The 21,037-nt window shown below is 41.2% G+C and overlaps 2 protein-coding genes across 6 annotated transcripts in view; both read left to right on the forward strand.

Annotated features, from left to right (window-relative positions):
* The first annotated feature begins 1,547 nt into the window (after window positions 1-1,547).
* tsnax (translin-associated factor X) lies at window positions 1,548-9,379 on the forward strand. 3 transcript variants are annotated; one of them, XM_034608131.1, is made up of 7 exons: window positions 1,548-1,566; window positions 2,114-2,305; window positions 3,379-3,468; window positions 3,587-3,701; window positions 4,258-4,388; window positions 7,850-7,959; window positions 8,602-9,379. In XM_034608131.1, exons 2-7 carry the CDS (start codon window positions 2,290-2,292, stop codon window positions 8,977-8,979), a joined length of 840 nt encoding a protein of 279 aa, XP_034464022.1. In that variant the 5' UTR covers window positions 1,548-1,566; window positions 2,114-2,289; the 3' UTR covers window positions 8,980-9,379. The 3 variants fall into 3 exon arrangements, with proteins under 3 accessions (XP_034464022.1, XP_034464021.1, XP_034464020.1); XM_034608130.1 differs by lacking the exon at window positions 1,548-1,566 and adding an exon at window positions 1,965-2,033; XM_034608129.1 differs by lacking the exon at window positions 1,548-1,566 and having other exon boundaries at window positions 1,968-2,305.
* A 3,004-nt stretch (window positions 9,380-12,383) lies between these two features.
* disc1 (DISC1 scaffold protein) overlaps window positions 12,384-21,037 on the forward strand; it is a 44,683-nt gene continuing 36,029 nt past the window's right edge. Inside the window, exons 1-4 of one of the 3 annotated variants that reach the window (XR_004616272.1) lie at window positions 12,384-13,066; window positions 16,756-17,687; window positions 18,416-18,485; window positions 20,194-20,350. Coding sequence is in view for 2 of the 3 variants with exons in the window: in XM_034608660.1 (XP_034464551.1) it covers window positions 12,997-13,066; window positions 16,756-17,687; window positions 18,416-18,485; window positions 20,194-20,350 (1,229 nt within the window). In the remaining variant the exon portion in view is untranslated. The remainder of the gene's footprint in view (window positions 13,067-16,755; window positions 17,688-18,415; window positions 18,486-20,193; window positions 20,351-21,037) is intronic. The other 2 variants (XM_034608660.1, XM_034608659.1) reach the window with 2 other exon arrangements.

Below are 21,037 nucleotides of genomic sequence, written 5' to 3' on the forward strand. Positions count from 1 at the left end.
AAGCGCCGCCCCCGCCCCGCGCTGCCTTCGCCGAACGTGGAACAAACGAGCTTCCGTGAAATGTCACCAAAACACGTGGAGGGTGGTAATCAATGTCATTTCAGGGCAACAGGGGAGCGTGTCCCGCGTGCGTGTTGATCAATAAAACAGCACTATAAGTCATCACGAACCGGACCCTTCGGCCTGAGTCACACAGCCACAGTTATTATTATCTGTAATCATGTTCACTGTCTTATCGCCAGCCAGTGCTAGAAGGTACAGTAGATTGACCATGTCACTGGGACGCCAGACTGTCACCATGACTGCCTATGTTTATCTTTATTGGATTTTATATATTTTATATCTCTAGTCTTGTTTTTTAAGTTTTACTCTTGCACTGTTTTTTAAATACACTAACATCTGCTGTACCATAATTTTTACGGGCTATGTTAGTCTAATACACAACTTTGTATAGCTTCAGTTATTTATCTTTTATATCTAATCGGCTTCAATACTCTGCCTCGGTCACTTGTGTCTTTCAATCTTCTTATACTTACAATATTTGTATTGTCAATATCTCCATTAGCACACTTCTTTACAGTCACAGCTTTGTTGTAGTTCTGGTGGCGAGACTTTCCTCTCATTGCAGTGAACTTATTCTTGACTCATTTTGACCATTTATTATTCTTATGCTCTTGGGTTTGACTGTTTTGTGTGCTACTGGATGCCTAAATTTCCCTCTGGATCAACAAAGTATCTATCTATCTATCTATCTATCTATCTAACTAAATACTGCACTTGTATGACATGTTTTTATTAATACTTATGAAGAAAAGGATGTGAATACTTGCTTAACCCCTGCATTTGGGAAAGCAGAAGTTGAATAACTGATTCAGTAAAGCTACATGTGACAACACGTACCGCCACATTAATAAGTTTATATATTGACCTCCAAATACTTTACCAAGATGGTTGTGCACAATGACAAAACACTGTGTCGCCACAGTTTTGGTTTAGAGCATCTCTGTCATGGATGGTGCCTATTCTTTCCCTGCACCTTGAATACAACTGCATTATTTTAACAACATTAGGTTACCATTATTATTCTCGAGACACAGCTAGTGGAAGCTACAATGTAGGAGCTCGAAGGGAGCACTTGAAGGCATCATCAGTTAACGTCAACGTGTTTTGTCCTCATTCCAGACTCGCATATGTGAAATTCCTTCCACACAACAAAAGAATATTAGGCAATAAACACTTTGTTGTTATTGATGCGGACTGATTTGTTTGTCAGTGGTCATTTTGTGACGCGTGTGGCGGCACTTGACTTGAAACAAGAATACCAGTGACTTGTTTTGGTTGGGTTTTTTGTGCATCATAAACTTCTGCTCAGATGAACATGTCATCATGTGCTGCTGGAGCCCGTCACCGACCACAGCATTGGGTGAGGTGTAGATGTCACACAGGCTGCTGTGCAGAGGCAAAACACAAGCTCAAGTTGGCACCAGTCGTGTGGCACGTACACAGTCTGCAGGAGTCCCTGGAGGAGGGGTTACTGGAGAGAAGCGAGTAATCTGATCGAGAAAGGTTGGATGAAACATACTTTAATAGCAACAAATGACACGGGACAGTGGCGGCAGGCTGCAGATGACTGCTTTGCTCTATTCGGGTTATTTTTTTAAAAACTGGAAACAGAAAGAAGTGTTTTAGCCGCAAAGCGTGAACTCAGGAGCATGTTTATAATTAACATTTGCAAACATCAGCCATGCTTGGCACTGGATGTTTAGTGGAAAAACATCATCTACAAACACATAATATAATTTGTTATATTTCAAACAACGTAATAAACTGTGGTCTGAATTACTTGTGTCTGATTTTGTTTAAATAATTTTCAGACATTTAAAAAAAAAAAATAGCACGTGTGATTTTAGTAAGCTGGGGGGGGTTGGTGTGATAAAAACAAACAACACGTTCTGCTGTGATACTGCATCCCCCAGCATGCACCGCATGCTCAACTTCCTGTTACGCGTGTAAACAGCGCTGCTGCTACTGAGGTCCACATGAGTGTCTGCTTGTAAAACACGTTTTTGTTCTCATCTAAGGACATTTTTTTATAGCGTTTATTATTTCTCAGGGATGTTAAGTTTTCCAAGAAATCGGAACTGTCTATTTCTGTGACCTGAATAATCTCTGACAAGTGCGAGGAGCTCTATCCTGCTAACACACGTCAGTGGCTATTAAAACAGACACAAGCTAACCGAGCTTTACTAAGTGAATTTGACCGAGAGGATACACTGCAGCACCGACGACATGAATAAACGAGAGGGTGAGTCCAGCTTTCTATTCTGAGCTAAACATACAAGGTTCATTGTTGTCACCACCAGCGTTGGGATAACTCACTAGCTTAGCTAACAAGTAGTTAGCTAACAACAACACAGATGATACAACTAGCGTGCTGTGTGCTAGCTACTGTGGTTGTACTGTAGTGAGACATGATCTGTATACCGATGTTTAAACTGTCACACAAGTGTTTGCCAAAGTAATTTTGTAATTTTTATTCATGTTTTAGTGTTGGAAGTGGTGGTTCTTTCCCCCTCAGCTATACTCAAAGCTCAAACTTAGCGATGAGCTCCCTGACGAGTCCACAACCCAAATGTAGGCAATTTGCAATCATACTAAAAAACATCAATTTAGAAATCTATAGATAAAATACTGATTTTTAGGAGCTGGTACCATTCAATCTATGGCCCAAAACTGCTTTGTTAGATAGATAGATTTATTGATTCACTGATTCATTTGATCATTTTTTCAGTTTCTGTCTTCAATACCACCCTCTTTAGCTACAGCACTGCAGCTGGGGTCCACCATGCTTTACACTTGACAGCACTCCATTAACACTTGCATCGTAACACATTACATTAGACTAGAATACATATGCACTCCTACGCACACACAACAAGCTCCTGACAATATACAAAACAATCAAGTATATGAAAAAACAGGACTTCACTTCTGGAGAGCATCTAACTCTGTCGGCCAAGATTTGTGTATGTTTTCATTACTATAACTGATTATTTTGCAATAAACAACACAGTGTGTTGAACTACACTGACTCTCTGTGGCATTACCTTGATTTAAAACATAGAAATTAATTAACAAAATATTTTTGTTTTAGTTTGTATGTAAGTTGACTACATTTTCAGCCTCAGGTGGTTCCTCAAAAGGCTTTCCAGTGATTTAGTAGCAGCAGACTTGGACAGTGTTTGGGGTATCCTGAGTTTTAGTCCCTAAGATAGATGGGTAAAGTTCTCTAATCCCTCCCTCCAGTCAGTATAAGTGTGGCAGTAACTTATAAAGTGCAAACTGCAGCATCTCCTGACCTTCTGTGTCTTGTGTCAGGTGAAGCTTGTCAACGGAAAAATGCTGATTCAGCGTCAGACCGCGACGCGAATGCCAACCCATCCTCACCTGTCATTGCTGCTTTCAAAGGTAAATGGATCCTCAGCACTTGGCTTCGTTTTTCACCCACATTTCTCACATGGCTGCTGTAGTTTAGTAGTGTTTTCATTGTAGATTCTTGCAGCTAAACCTTCATTCTGTTTTTAAGTTTTCCAGCAGGAGCTTGACACCAAGCATGACAAATATGAGCGCCTTGTTAAGATCTCTCGGGATGTTACCATTGACAGCAAGAGGAGCATTTTTCTTCTGCATAGAGTGACCAGGTATGTACTGCTGTGTAAAATCAAGTTAATTGATTCAGTTTAGTTTTGATTCAAGCAAACAATGCTGCTCAGTTGGATAAGTTCCACGTTAAATTAGATTTTGATTTAATTGTTTAGTTTTTCTGGAAAAAGAAAGCTGTTGCTTTTAACAACACCTCCACTAACATGTGGATATAATCGTTACCATTTTAAAATACTATTTAAAAAAAGTAATCGATTTTTTACATTTGGATTAATCAACATCAGACTTAAGATGGTATTTTGGTCTTTGTAGAATGGATGTTGCATAATTTGAAAAATGAATGATAAATTCTGTGAGGAAAACATAAATTCTGAGATACTGAACCAGTTCCAAATATGTCACTGAATGTATCATCAATTGAAATCTTTATGCTCTGGTTTTCAGTTTTTGGAGACAGTTATTTTCGTTATTATAAACTACATTTGAATAGCACACAGCAACCTCTGTTTCAGAGACGTTTTTAGCGTAATGTTTAACTTGTAGATCTTTCAATTCTAACTTTTACTCTGTGGGTGATCTTCCTCCATTTGCAAGTGTCCCAGATGCTGAGGAGGTTCTGAAAGAAGCAGAAGTAAAACTGGATGGAGTCAGACAGAAAATAGGTCAAATTGCTGAAGAGCTGAGGGGAGAGGACATCTATCAGTTTCACAGAGCCTTCACTCCAGGTGAGTTTTCATACAACTGTTTTAAAAAGCAAACAACCCACAAATAAACTTGTGTGGTTGTTTCATTACCGCTAATATGTTGCAGAGTTGTGGTCTTACATAGGAATGCATACAAAATGTTTAATGCTTAACTAGTGCACTTAAGCCTGATACTGATACTTCCTCGTCCTTCTACTCGCTAACCCTATCACTCAGACAAGTTTAATATATGAACATCTCCAGATTAGAGAATCGTTTTAGTAAAAAAGCATTTTTAAGTACAAACAAAGCTCATATGAAACTTTCATCAGTCTGAATTTTTCTTCCAGGCTGAGAAATAGAAAGAGGGAATATTGTGCAGTCTGTCTTAGGAGTATGACCACTTGATATGACTACAATTACTCATAATGTCTTTGGCTGAACTTTGCAATGCATTTTTTGATTATTAGAAAAAAATAGAATAGCTCTCAGTAGACCTCATACCTCCAAGTTAAAACAATCAAAACCAAGGCAAACAGTCGCCTTAAATGAAATCAAACAGCACCATATTGCATATTCTGATAGATATCAGTCCCCTAAATATGGCAGATTTTTTTCCTTCAGTATCCATAAATTGTTTCTTGGGAATTGGTGAAAGTCACAAAACTGCCTCACAATGTTAAAGAAAGCGGTAAAAATATTTCTGCATCTGCCTTTTTTGCAGATAGGTTAATTCAGTATATTTTTACACACTTGTGTTGTGACAGGTGTATGTATTGGTGTGCCGACAAGTTAAAGTTAGTTACACAGGAGCTTTCAGGAAGAATTCTCTTTGCTCTGCTGTTATCAGCCACAATCTCTGTTTACGTGCTGTAGATTAATCATAGTCACTGATAGTGTGAGAGCGTGACCTTGATGCAGGCTCGGTTATGATAGACACACCCTCTGATAAAGTTTGTTTTCCCATTAGCATCAAAATCAGTTTTTGTTAGCGTAGCCAAAATGTCTGCAGGGTTTGGGAGCGAAAGATCGCTGGAAGCGAGGGTTAGCTGTTATCTAGCAGCTGGGGAAGTCATTTTTAGATTGTGGTCACTCAGGAATCACTGCTGCATCCTCCGCGACGTGACCAGTGGCAGTTCCCACCAATTAGACCTTTCCTTTTTTCCCCCATTTTTATCGTCTTTATTCGATTGAGACTGGGCTCGCGACACGGGCTCTCCAGATACGGTTGGCTGGACGAGGAGTCTCCAGGCATGTGTAATGGGTCTGCCTTCTTTATATAAGGACTATTAAAGATATTGTGGGCTGAATCTGAGTTTAATTTCCATTGATAACAGGGCAGTGCGGTGCTTTGATAAGCTCTTGGGCTTGACCCTGGTGTACTGGTGCACTGCTGGGGCTTTTCACAGGGTTCACCTGCAACTCAGTGAACCAATCTGTGGTCAAACATTAAGCTCAGTTAATCTTCAGATCATCTGTCAACACTCATGCATTTGATTAAGACACTAAATTCAGCGTTCTCAAGAAATGAATACCTATATCTTAAGTTTGCCAACTCACACCCTCCAAATTTCCCAACTGCTGTGCCAGGAAAACCTCCCAGCTGGTTTTTCCCTGAGTCATTATTTAGACATTATCGGCAGCAACTTTTTTTTGTGAGTCTCATTGACCAAAGGTAGCCGCCGCTTCTGAGTAAATAACGCAAACAGCTCCTGGCAGTAAACTCAGGAACTGAACTCCTCCTGCTCGCCTCAAAGCCTGTGCAACCTTTTCATTTCATATCCTGTCCACTTCAGATTGTATTGTATTCTCTGGAAGCCAGTGTCACAGCTGCAGAGCCACTGTCAATGTTTAGATCTTTATGGCACTTTTTGTGTTGATAAAGGTTATGGAAAAAAACAATCTAAATCAGGGTGTAAAATACGTGACTTGTATTTAAATTCTTTGGTAAAGTAACTCTTTATTTTTTCTCTATCACTCTAAATAATCATTACTCAATTAAAAACAAAAAAAAGATAGACGATGCATCTCCACTTCCTCTTACTATCACAAAAAATATTTGGCTTTTTATTTTGGTCCCTGTCCCATCCACTAACATTGAAGAGGCAGGATTCATGACATATACTGCAGCCAGCCAATAGGGAGCGATCGAGACACTTAATGGTCAATGGTACTTAAACGTTGGCACAGTTGAGGAAAACAATACGATTGTAACGTGGGAGATAAAACTGGGCATTTTAGAGGACTGTTATCATTCCAATCCAGTATCTTCAAAAACACGTTATACTTAATTTTATTAAAAGTATTAATTAACAATGATACTGAGAGATCTAATTGGTGCACAGAAGTACGTGCCGTCTAATGGGTCCAATCATCTTATTCCTCTGGTATCCCAACTGGAGAACTAGAACAAAGATATGATTATTTGGCCTCTGATGCAAACACAATGTTAGTCTAATTTTAGTTGTAGATTTACTCATTTATTACAGTATTAAAAAGCATTTACACACATCTGTACACTATTCTTTAAATTTTTTAAGACAGGACTCTGTCTTCTGTTCGGCAACTTTATTCTTCCCGGTGCTGTATAATTCTTTTGGTATTCTTTTCCACACAGCAGCTGGACTCAACACTGTTTCACATCAACACTGTAAAGTAGACTGATGTTGCACAGTGTCAACACCATTTTGTCTGTATAAGCAACAGTAGAAATAAAAAAGGGTCGACCAAGACAAGTAGTTGATGCATAAAAATGTAATTGAATTACATCCTCTGCTTGACAGCCTAACTGACTATTTTCTTAGCATAAGTTATTTAGTTCAAATATTCCCAGGTCACAGCACAAATGTAAAAGTCAGAGTCAGTTGAGAAATGAATTGGACAGAATGTAAACAAATCCAGGCAAGTGAGAAATATTTAATGGGAAACAAAGCCTTTAAAATAAGAGACAATGGATCGCAAGGTAAACAAGGTATCTGTGGCTTTGGCCTGTGCGCCAGTGCGAGTGGATTTAAAAACCTCCTCTGAGCGGTGAAAGTCACCCAGAGAGAAGCAGATCCTCCTCGCCGCTCTCTGTAGCTCACTGTGCTTCGCTGCAGGGAGATAGGAGCTCCTTTGAAGTTCAATTGCCGCTCCAAAAGTAAACTTCAGACACAAAGTCTTCCGTCCTGTGATTATTTGATTGTTGTTGACACAGGGCCAGACAACAAATGCGGGGGTCATCTCAGCCTACCACAAAAAAAAAAAAGGCCACTGTTGTTCAGTCAAAAGACCTCCACAGGAAACATGTTTTATACGAGTCCTTTATCTGTGATCTAAACTGTGCAGATGCATGTAGTGTTTATACACACTCAACAGGCTAAGCTCACTTGATACATAGTGGTCGTTTCTAGTGAATCACTAGCACAAATAAATGGGGAAAAATAAGAGCACGCTCCATCCTGTTTAGATTCAGCAGCCAATGTCTTGTGGTCGATCCGTTCTAATGTCATCTCATGCATTAGGGATCCAGGAGTATGTGGAGGCCGTCTCTTTCCTGCACTACATCCGTCATCGCAGCCTCATCAGCCTGGAGGAGATCAACGCCAAACTGGTGTTCATGAAAGAAGAGAAGGTCAGTCCTCAAGTAAACCTGAAGAAGACTTTGTAGTTGAGCTGCTTGTGCATTGTTTTGTTTCTTTTTATTTAGTTTAGTTCCTAATAAGACAAATTTAATAAGGTTTAAAGGAATTGCACATATTTTTGAACCAACCACTGTCATGTCTGTTCGCAAAATATGAGGCAACAGCCAGCAGGCACGTATTATCTCAGCTGAGCATAAAGCCTGGCTTTGTTAAAACCTGTTATATTTGTAAACAGACAGAGTGGTGCAGATCTTTTCATCTTTTCATCAGTGTGAAAACAGTGAAGTTTATTCCCCAAACTGTCAAACTATTTCTCAATGAATATCATTGTAAATAATGTATAGTTCATTTTGCAATATTTCCTTTTAAAGCAGTGGGGATGGCACACAAAGGCAACACTGGATGGGGCTATGTGCTGCATTTATAATCATTATGTGTCATTATCTAATTTTAACATTGTGTGAAAGCACCGTCGTGCTTGGAAAAAAAATTGGATTTTGCTTATTTTTGGCTCTGGGCTTTTCTGTAGAAATACATCTGGACATTGTAACAGTCTCATCTTATAAACATTGTTGTCACCATCAGTCTTGTAGAACCTCCTATTATTAACATTACTCATGTGTTTTTGGCAGGGAGGAGCTGAAACTCAGCCGCTCGGAGCTCAGGTCCTGACCTTCCAAGTGACGCCCTCAGACTACCTGCTCGGAGTGGCCGACCTGACCGGAGAGCTGATGCGCATGTGCATCAGCAGCGTGGGCAACGGCGACATTGACACGCCCTTCCAGCTTAGCCAGTTCCTGCGGCAGATCCACGACGGCTTCTCCTACATCGGGAACACAGGCCCGTATGAGGTGTCCAAGAAGCTGCACACTCTGCGACAGAGCCTGGGTAAGGTGGAGGACGCTTGCTACGCCCTGCGAGTCCGCGGCTCAGAGATCCCCAAGCACATGTTGGCCGACGTGTTCTCCAGTAGGACCACACTCATGGACTCCGAGGAAGGAGTGGTTTAATCCTCTGTGGCCTCCACAGCGTTGTTTCTGTTCTCTGTGGTGTCATTGTCTCCTTCAGCTTTGCTCCACTGTTATTGTTTGTACGTATTTTAATTGTATTTGTTACTGTTTGTTTTTGGTAGTTGTTCCCCACTCTTGCTGAGGGTTAAGGGCAGATCATGTCGCACTTTGTAAAGCCCTGCGAGACAAATGTTTGTGTAAATGGGCTTTACAAATAACACTCGATCAACGGATTGAGATGTTTGACATGTTTTGTGAAATGCCTGTTAACTTTGATTTTGTCATTACTGTAAAAACAGGTTTACAATAGACAATGGATCCTTCTTCTTTGATAAAGATCTGATGACTTCACTTGTTTTGCATCAATAAAGGTTCTGTGCCATGATCTCCTCACCTTGAAGCTGTTTTGATAAAGTGCATGTTTGTTCTTCTTTCTCTCCCTCTGCCCTCCTCTCTGTTACGCAGATAATCTAAGGTAGAACCATTGGTCGCCTGCTCTCACTGTGGAGGAGGAACATGTGACCTTTGCACATAGTGCATGTCTATTCACTGCCACGGGCTGCTGGCATATGCACAAACACAATCAACATGTTGCCTCCTCATTCTACTCTCTTTAAACACTCAATGACGCAAATTCAAAATAAGGTTTGGACGAATATTCCTGGCAAACAGCTGATATCCTCCTGCTGTTTCCTCATCTTTTTTTTTTACTGTCCAGATGGATGTTTACAACAGAGAAGCAGTTCTGTGGATGAGCAGAGTAATAGTCTATAACCAATAATTGCAGCTCTACTTCATGTTTGATTGAAGAGGGTTTTATTGTCAGATTAAACCTCAGACAAATTGTTACTTTATGAGCCTGGTTATGCAAAACAACAACATAGGCTTTCCAGTTACTATCCTTTAGAGCAGCTGGAGTTTTATATTTACCAAACATAGGATTCTGTGCCATCTGCATGGTTTTCCCTCAATAGACTCAATGGATTTCAATGTTATTTCATTCTGCCACCTGGTGGCAAATAGTAGTACTGTGCTGGACAGCCCAACTTGTATGATTTTAATTTAATGAAAGGCGATACACTAGATTTGACATTATTGTTATGATTCATGTCTGAAAAAAACATGGTTTCAACCTTGCTTGTTTGAAGTGAAAATACATTACACAATTCAATCAATGAACATGTTAACGTGATGCTTTTATATATTTATATATGCTGTATAAAATAATCCTTTATTGATCCCCATGGAGGAACTATTACAATCATGCAATATGAAGGCAAAATATGTTTTTAATAAAACAGAAATGTAAATCATAGTTATGTGTGGAAGAAGAGAACTGCCAGTGTCTTTAACATACATGTGAGTTCTACGTCTGATTAAATAAGAGCTGAGGTGTGAATATTAGAGATAGAGAGCAGCATCATGAGGTTGTGGCTGTTGAACTATCACTGTAGAGAGTCTCAAGAAAAACAACATAACTAAATCTATGTGAAGTCTGACATCTTCTGGTGAAAGCAGAGAACACACTCCATTATACAGCCGGGTGGACTTATTTAATGCTGATGAGTACAAACATGGTAGAAGAGTAATGCCCCCTCATCCCCCTTTTATGTCAACAAGTTTTGCTCAATGTATAGATTCCTATGTAATCATGATTGTTATTGTATCTCATTGACACAACATTTAAGCAAAGATGGCCTAATATTGTTCTTTTACATAACTTCAGACTACACCAGATACATATACGAGGTCGGTCCAAAGGTATTTATTAGTGTCTGACTTTGAAAAAGTTGTAAAAACGGTAACGTTTCTCAAAAGCACTCCTCTGAACAATCTCTCTTACATACTTTGGCTATCCTATGAAATCCTGATTTATTCACTGATGTAATAAGTAATGTAAGATGTTTTCACTTGTATTCCCCGAGCCCTCCCTGAATTGTTTGGGTCTCCCCTGCTGAGGCCTGCCTCACACGTTGAAAAGCCTCTGGGCTGGAGAACTCAAAGTGCAGTAAAAGTAATTGAAATTGACACATGAGTTGTGTTTTCTTCACAGACTAGAAGTTTCCTGGAAGCCTCCCTGTGTTAGTTATGAGACATGAGGAAACATGCTGAGGCCCTGGCCTGTTGTCCAGTGACAGACAGTTAGCTGATTTGTTTGCCAAAGGACATTAAGAGCCTCTAATCTTTAATACAGGGCAGGTGATCTCACTCTGGACTGCGTGCGAGGCACTGGGTTTCATCCCTTCTGCCACGCAGCTCCCTCTTTTATCCTCCACAGAGTGAGGGAGGACTCTGCACTCCGAGCTGAGCTTTTCATCAGCGAGGCTTGTCCATCAGTCTGCAGGCCGGCCAAGCTGAATGAATGGAGCATTTGGAAGGTGGATGAAAAGACTCGGCTCTATGTGGGGTCTCTTCTCATGCATTTCCCTCACCGCATAAACAAAGGAACACTCTTGTACTTACAAGAGGATGTGTTGGAGGGAGCTAAACATGCAGAATAACCGAGATTCTTGCACACAAACAATTATTAGACCCACATGTATAATACCCGTTAGTGTGACAGAGTGAGACTCGTGTATCTAGTGTTATTGTGTTGAATGATTTAATTTTATTTGTCAAATGCTTTTTTTGATTCTAGCTTGTTGACAAAAGTAAATTTACCTGTATCTGTGTGTATGATCATATCCACACACACATACATGTTTATCCACACAGGGGTGCAAGTGAGCTCAGGGGGATCCAGGGGCGGGGCTAGGAGGGGCAGCTTAAATCTAATTGGCCCCTGAAGCGCCCAGTCCTATCTGTTGTCTATTTCTTTTTCAATAAACAACACTAACAATAAATATGACAATATGTTAAGAATGTTCTTTTTATAAACATTTTTGAGGAACATAATGGATGTTTGACATATAATTAGCCCCTCTCTGTAAATTAAGAAAAATCCTAGGTCCACAGTGAGTTAGCTTGCAACATGCTCTTTTTAATTTTAGAATTTATGAATAGGGTTGTGATGATTGGATTTTAAAGAATAAGATTTGAGTGTAATGTTCATTTCATTCAAACATCTGTCCACATCATACACACATCTTTCGCTTTTGTATTGATATTAGTGTATTTAACTTTTAATTTTCCTTGAATTGTGGTTGCCATTGATTCCTGGGTGTTTGCTGTGTATTAGTATGTTTTTATGTGTGTTCCCTGTCGCTGCTTGTACTTATATTTGAAACAACTTCATGTCATTGCAGCTAGGTCTCCATGGCAGAGGAGTAAAAGTATCTCAATGGGACTTTTCTGGCAAAATAATGGATTTAAAAAGTTTTAAACACCACTACCACTATAACAATAGTAGGATTTATGTTTTACATCCAGTTATAACTGTGAAGTCTTCCTCCAGCAGCACAGAAGTCCCAATGGCCCTGAGATAAACCGTGCGTAAAGACGAGCAGCAGCGGTGATGTGTCCGCTGCGGTCATGAGGCGGACTGAAGGAGTCTGGAGTCAAATTCCTGAACACGTAGGAGCCTCCTCACGTTGCTCCAGCACGACGACGACGCACGGCGCAGGGGCGCAGCGAGTAACAGATTACTGATCAACCGATCAACTCATCGATGAGGCACGGATTTATTTGGCTCCAACTTTACGCTCAACTAACGGATGTTTTCCTCCGCGTTTTTTGAAACAGGAGAAATGACATGACAACCATCTTTTCCCTCCAGACCGCCTGTTCAGCTGAAGCCGCCGGTTCACCACAGATGAGAAGAGTCTGAAACAAAGTTCAACAGTTCCTTCATCTGGACATGTTGTGAACAAAGGGCCGCGCGTAAAAAGCCGGTTTTACGCGTTGTTCTCAAGCGCATGAGAAAAATAACAAATCTGGATCCACTTTTCCACAGCGGAAATGAGCTCAAGAGCCGCAGCCTGGATCCACTTCTGCTAAACATGGTCGCTGTGACTCCGCGTAGAACCGGGATCTGACACCGACTTCTGGCTATAATAAGTTGTATATCTCGATGGGAAGATGTTCGCTGGACTGATGGGGCTGGACTGTCGCAACAACTCTCCGCTTCACCACTGCGAAGTCACAGAAGGTAAAGAACCATCGGTTTTTCTACCCCTCCAAACCAAACACTTCACAGTCACCAAACACTGAACTGTAGATCTGATGAAGGAGGGACGAGAGCTCTGGATTATCACGATTAATTATTATTCAAATATGAGAATTAGATGAGAGAATAATGGCCAAGTCACAGATGAGAAGAAACAGAATGGAAAGTATCCATGCAGAAATGTGAATAGAGTGGATCTACATACTGTATTCATTGTGTAAACAGTAGCTTACTGGTCCGTCTCATCCCAAACTAGACCCACAGCTCAGCATGGACGTTGCACTGTGATGCTTCATGTCACTGCAAAATCAAGTGCCATTCAGGCCACATAGTTCAGAGGCTTCAACACTCAAGTCTCCTGGATAAGTGATGATAAGTGATGAATTTCAAGTGGCCACATACTTGTGAAATACCAGAACAACTCTGAACGCTGAAAATGTGAAGACAAACGTTTGCTGACAAGGTTTTGTATGTCGTGCACAGCGAAGTAGCACCTTTCACTTACACATTGTCTGTGATCTAGGTCAGTTGAGATAGGATGCCTGAAAGCAGACAAGTACTATACACTGTGAGACATGATAGCATAAACTTACTGTAAGCAAGTTGATGTTTCTTTCTGGTTTAAACTTGAACCCCAGAAGTCAGGAGGTGTGACACACATAAAGTTATAGAACAAACTCTGTGATCATGCTATACTGAACATTTTCTGTACATCAGATCAAAAGTAGGACTTGGCAATAAAACAAGAGTCTATCAATAATCTGTGCAATATAATCCCATCAAAAGCGATATAACAAAAGCTCAATACATATATCAATATAATACTTTATGCATTGTGAAGCACAGTTTGTGATCCACCTGAGATTTGTATAAGGTTTGTGATTCTCTGCTCATTAAGAGTTTATAACCACAACCTTCACTCAGGAGGAAAGATAAGTCCTAAAACCTAAAAACCTAAAACAAATAATAATGTGACATTTATCATGATAAATATGTATATTTTGATCATGATATCATTTTCAGCCACATCGTCCAGGCAAAAGTGTTGGCAGAGTATATTGCAGGGCAGTGGTGAAACCATTTAGATAGATAGATAGATAGATAGATAGATAGATAGATAGATAGATCACAATTAGTCATTTATGGTGAAAAAGGAAAAAGAGAAACTACAAACTTTTTAACACTCATCCCTGACTTTCACTTCCTCTTTCTGACACTGTGGTCAGTCACAAGTGTTGAGGGGCTTCTTTAGAGGCTGCTGACATGCATGTGTGTGTGTGTGTTTGTGTGTTTGTTTGTTAGGGAGCTGAGGTTGTTCCTCAAACATTTGTGTTTTTATGATGTCCTCTACATTCCTATGCTCAACCAATGAGATGCAGTGTTGAACCAAAGGCCTCCGGTAGGGGAGTGGGGGGTCTTTAATATCCAAAAGTAAATAATCTTGCCTCTTCAGGCTGAGATTTCCTCAGTCTTCAAACAGTTTGCAGCAAGTTGCAATGGTGATGTTCCAGTGGGATCATGTGCTTCTCAGTGTTGAACCAGTCTAGTCTCCTTTCGCTTATATATTTTTTTAGCACAAAGCTGAACAGGAAGCGGCAAATGACATACCTCCCCAGCCATGATGTACATGGCCCATCAACACACACACACACACACACACACACACACACACACACACACACACACACACACACACACACACACACACACAAAAGATTGGCCCTGAGGCATTTCCTTCCCCTTCACTGAGAGGAGGCGTCTTTGTGCAATCGAAGCACAGCGAGGATACAGTGACACTCTCTATCATCGAGTCCTCTCAGCTCCTGGGCTCTCTGACTCTCTGGAGTCGCCTCTTTGTTATCTTCACTGTATCTTGACCACAGCAGATGGTGGACGGCGTGCACTCGTACCTACAGAGAGTGTTGGGTTTCTTAAATTGGTTATGGAACAGCGACCACGTCTGCGAAGAAACACTAATGGAGCCGTAACCTGAGCTTCAGTGTGGTGGTCCCGGTGGACGGGAGGCTTTTATTGGAGACTGTCCCACGCTCCACACACACATACATGCACGGCTTGGGCACAATGGCAATACCCCTATGTCACTCTCACTTAAAATCCGGCCTTCCTGTCAGCCTATAACGTCCCAGCTATCCTTCAAGAACTGCGTGTTTGTGCCTCTTCCTGTCCGGTCACATGGGATGGTTTAGGAGTGACATCATTGGAGGTCATGGGGGGTTGAGCGTGGGATGGGGTGGCTTTGTGGTGGTCATGGTTTGTCTGAGGCCCTGTGTTCCTGCCCTGATGTAAAGCTATAGACTCTACAGAAAGATCCTTAAATACAATATAATCCTGATATACAATCTATGCCATAAAGCTAGAAGATACAAAAACAAATTGGAAATCCCACAAATAAAGGATTTCTATAAATTTGATAGATAGTCTGAATGTTTGTTATTGGAATAATGGTCGTGTTGTTTGCTTTTTGAAAAATATCTAACAGGTTTGTACAATGACAGTAATAAGACTGATCCCACTGTTTCCAGCACAAATGTGTGTGGCTGTGTGTCCTTAGTGTGTGTGTGTGTGAGTGGGAGGAGAAAATGGAGAGCCAGTGGAAGAGGGTGCAGCGCAGCTGTGCACAAAGAGGCTGTTGATTCCCCACATCTCAGCCTGTCCCCTTTTCTGAATCCTGCACATTATATGTGTTCATCATGTGGAGCTGCAGCAGGTGTCCAGCTCTGAGCACAAACAGATCCTTTATCATCCTGCTTCTCGCTCGGACTAAATCCAGTTTAAACCGATCACTTCTCATTACTTGAGTTTCAAAGCATCAGATAATTACTTAAAACAAAACATACTAGTAAAAAACACTTGATCAGACATCGGTGTAAGAATTACCTAAAATGTCAGAAACCATCTTCAGGAAAAATAAGTCTATCCACTAACATGGAGGAGGTGGTGTTTTGTGACCTATACTGCAGCCAGCCACCAGGGGGCAACCCAGATGATTTGGCTTCACTTTTAAGGAGCTGCCATGTCATCCATCTTTATATAGGCTACAGTCTAGTTTCAACTGAAAAATGGTTTGAATCTGAATCTTGATAACACATCGCTGCAGTTTTATTTCATTATTGTACTAATGCTGATCAAACTCATTCAACTTGACTTTAATCCCACGCCTACAAGGCAAGGCAGTTTTATTTATGGAGCCTTTCATACATAGAGGTAGATTCCTGGTCTCCCCCACAGTCTAAATTAATATGTTTGGTTTTTCAAATGTAAAATTCAAATTTGACCTCTGGAAGAAGTCTGCATTTCGTCTGCTCTTTCTTTGAGAGGCGTGTCTTAACTCAAATGACTGTGTGGCTTTGGTATTTCCCAACAGCTGGAGCACACCCCTGGGAAATGTCACACAGCTGCCAAAGTTGTTTTCCATCCAGTTAGCAAGGAGATGCTGGCTGTAAGGGCAGAGGGGGCGGGACTGTGTGAAATCCATTACGTTTTGGATTTATCACACTGAGAGTATCAATCATCTGGTGTTTTTAAATTTGATGTCACATGTCCCTGGCATGCAGTGATGGCACAGTAAATCCTGCCAGTTCTATGAGCTCACTGTTTATCTTCCTCATGACCGTGTCATCCAGCTTAATGGTTAATCTCTGCATTGACAGGTGGCAGAGCATCAGGTGCGGCTGGCAGCTCCGGCCGCAAGAGGCTCCACAGAAGACCGGGGTACATGAGAGGAGAGCAGTCCAGACTACAGAGCATGCCTCATGGTCAGGAGGAGGAGGAGGAGGAGGAAGGGACGACCACTGGCTTAAGGAAGGGGAAATCTGGGCGTCACACTGACCTCCCTGAAGCCACCTGCACTCAGAGGATGAGTCTAACACCTGCTGTCAAAGTGTCCTTAATAAATCAGCAGCAGCCTGATAAACTCACATGTAGCTCCAGGAAGAGTAAGAGCGTTATCTGCTCTGTAACCCATCCTCTGCCTCATGAGGTCTGCACTGCCATCAGCGGTACATCCAGCCATCAGGGTCTGTCCCCACTGCCGCAAAGGGATCTCAGGTTAAGATCAACCCCGGCACTACAGTCCTCACCGTTGGACTCCTTTAACTCCAGCTTCAGTTTCATCCAACAGTCGCTCAACTCCAGCCAGAGAACGGACACAACCACTGCTGCACCAGCCCGGGAACCACAACCACTCAATCAGTCAACTAAAGCACCTCGTTCACCTCAAACAAAACCAGAAAGCTTCCCTGCTTATGTCTCCAAGCACTCCACCACTGGCCAATCACCACCCTCCTCTGCTCCCGGCAGCCAGGCCGAGGGAGAGGAGCTATCACTAGGTGGGAGGTTTTGGAGGGAATGTATGTGGGATGGCAGGGAGGCTTCATCCGACCTGCCTGACTGCGACTCCCAATCTCTGGACATAGAGCTCACCTCCTCGCTGTCTGTGGACTCGGACACAGCGTCCGCCTCCTCTGTGACCTCGGGCTATGAGAGCGCCACGCCCGCCTCCGACCAATGCTGGGACAACCTGGTGAAGAAGTACGAGGTCGTGCTGCAAGACTGCCTCCAAAACAACCGCACCCACACCAAGGTGGGTCTCAGCTATCAATCATGACCTTTCACTTTATTCTTACAGCATCAAATAACTAATTGAAATCAAACTTATCAGAAAGATTATCACTTGAACATACATGATGTGATAAGAGCGACGTAAAATGTCAGACACCATCTTTGAGAATACAACTATTTAACATATACTTAAAATTTTGCTGGTTGGTCCATGTCCTATCCACAAACATGGAGGAAGTGGTGAGCTATACTGCAACCAGCCACCAGGGGGCAATCCAGATGATTTGGCTTCACTTTTGGGGGCTTTCATGTCGTCCATCTTTAAATACAGTCTATAGGACTTCTACCATTCTTACCCACCATCAGTTTTTTTAATTATTTAATTATTTAATTTAAATTATACTTCATGGCCTGTATTATAAGGTATTACCACATCATTTATGTTGCAGAAATGTTGTCTGTTATGAGTTAACACACTAAACTGAACAAGCAAAGTCTTTTAAATTGTCTGTGACAGACAAAAGATGAATTAAAAGTTAAACAAGTCGCAGTAATGTTCAGTTTTGATGGTGGTTTTAAAAATGCATACCCAGTCCATAACTTGCTGACCTTGGTGTCACTCTGACATGACGAGCATTGCACCCACATGTTTTTTAGTTTGTTTTGCCTGTGGCCGCTGTTTAGAGAGCGTCGCCCTTTGGACTGTTGGGTAATGTGTTCTGTCTTCTGTCCGTTGTGTCTCCCTGTCAGATTGAGTCCATGATGTTGAAGCTGCAGAGACTCCAGCAGAAGGCTATTTTGGATGATGACTATGACGCAGGTGAACTAAGACTTTGAGCTGAGCCTCTGGTTTAATAAGTAGGTCATTTTAGATGATGAGATGCTGTAGCTGTGGATGGATTGAACAGCACTAATGTCTCCCATGTTTTCCATTCCTTTATTTTTTATAATTCTTACACATTCATTGCTTTTATTTCATTCCCAACCAAGAACATTTATTATATATATATTATATATATGTTATCTTACATGTTCTAGTCCTCACTTATCCTGAGGTTTCACTCATGATTTGAGTCTCTGATTCATTTACGATTTGACCTTTGTGTTTAAGATGTGGGAGGAAGTCATTTGCTTTTATTGGATTTCTTGCCAACTGATTAAGAGTTGGATTAACACTAAAATGTGTGATAAAAGCACGCGAGGGCAGACGTCCGAGGATTAATTAGCACAGAAGAAATGGGTTGTTGTTCACTGATTCATGACACACATACCACGTGGAACTTACTGCAGACTTTAGTGACATTCAATGAAACTTCCCATGGAAAAATAACTAACCAGAAGGTTTTGATTTCATTTTCGATTTTTGTCTATTTTTGCATTTCCAGGGTATTTCCAATGTTCTCCAAATAATATCATTTTTTTTATGCTTTATTAGCTGAGTCTGTATTAAGCTAAAGGGTTGAATAGTCTGATCTTGCTTCTCTCGCTGTGTGTCTGTATTTAAAAGTGTTAAACTCGTCAGTCAGCCAGTTAAAACTCAACCTCAGAAACCAATGAACTTTGCAGGTAAAGCTGAACCAAACCTTTATTGATTTATTAGAAAAACCTTGAGGCTTCTTGAGCTTTGTGGACAATGATTCATGATTCATCATTCACTCTTGTTTGATGATTTAACTCGGACGACCAGAGGGGAGAGGCCCAGCTACCTCAAACCAAACAAATTTAATCTGGACTCTTTTTTCATCAATGTCCAGGAGCAACCACATTCATTTAAAATCCAGCTTGACCCACTTTTTTTCCATTAGTTGGCCAGAAGAAAGTTTATTTTCAAAACAAGATTATATTCTGACCCATTTCTCGGCCCTTGAGACCGGAATAAATATGAACATCTGCTGTCGAGTTCCTCTAGACCTTGAACTATTTTGGCACGGTGATTCTATTTGGGTCAGTGTGTCTTGTCAGGTGTTTTCGGTCTGTCTTTTGATACTCCACTTCACAACCCCCCCCCCCCCCCCCCCCCCCCCTCTGACATTTTGAACTGTATCAGAGAAGTTCAGCTATTTCCCACCATCGTTGATTTAAATTTCTATCAGCAGGATGTCTGAAAAGAACAAGAACAGATTTCCATGAAATAGACTGAGACAGTTGATTAGATTTTCTTTCTGATCATTATCTGGATGTTTTACCCCCGGATTTTTATAACGTTTACCATGAAACCACAAGAGACGGGTCATTCATTCCAAACAGGGTCGAAAAACATGAAGGATCCAAAATGAACGATGTCTTGTCTGCTTATTCTCTGTAAAATCCTTCTAGTTAGAGATAATTAGGTTATTGAATAAAGGATGATGTGTAGTCATGTAATTTCAGTGAACGCAGGCCAGTAATTTGCTCTCTGCACAGCAGTACCTACACGGAGATCCTGAAACCTCTACATCAACTTTCTGACCTGCTACGCTGAACTTTTTGTCTTGCACGTGATGCTGCTGCATGTTGATCGGAGGATTTGTGTTTGTGTGAATCTACAGCCGAGCGTTTTGGGAAAAAACTGGAGGAGCTGTGCAGTGAGCGAGGAGCTCTGCAGCTGGGTTTACCCTCCAGACAAACCAGCGTGGCTCTGTTCCTTGAGCGGCTCAGACAGGTGGTGCACAGCGCCCTCCAGAGGGCAGACTGCAGCCAGCGCAGGTTAGTGACGCAGGCAGCAGTGATTCAGTGATGCCTCTGTAGTGCAAACAACTCACACTGGTCCCACTCAGAAAAAATTTGCATTATTATCGGATTGATGAGGTTAAAAACTGTGTCAGATTTTGATATTGGAGTCTGATACTATCAACACATTTTATTTGAATATTTAACAGTGATGGAGAATAACTAAGAACATTTACTGAGGCACATACACGCCGCTACAATTCAGAATTAAATATTGTTCTTTTTACTCAACTGTATTTATTGGATTATTAATTTTTTTTTTCACAAGTAAAATATATGACACCATCTTCTACAAAGTGATGATATTTCCAGCAAAGTGAATGATACTATGAAAATCGTGAGTGTTTTAGATCTTATTTTATGAAAGACTTGGTTTTCTATTTCTATAATTTAATCACAATCTAATTACATGGGGCATTGCAGTACTGAAGTCGACATGTTAGCTCTTGTTAAAATTTGTATTTTCAGAGATTTATGAGGTTAAACTGAGTTTATTTTCCCCCATTGTGACGGAGCAGAGAGGGAGGGGATTTCAAAAATAGCCCCTGTAACAGGAAGGGAATCAGGTGGGGTCCCTCCAGAGGGTATCCTGAACAAATGTAAGCTCACACAGTAAAGCTGTGTTAATGTGTTTCCTCGCCATACCTCTATCTCACTTTTTAA

The sequence above is a fragment of the Hippoglossus hippoglossus genome, chromosome 15 (assembly GCF_009819705.1).
Source record: "Hippoglossus hippoglossus isolate fHipHip1 chromosome 15, fHipHip1.pri, whole genome shotgun sequence".
NCBI lineage: Eukaryota > Metazoa > Chordata > Actinopteri > Pleuronectiformes > Pleuronectidae > Hippoglossus > Hippoglossus hippoglossus.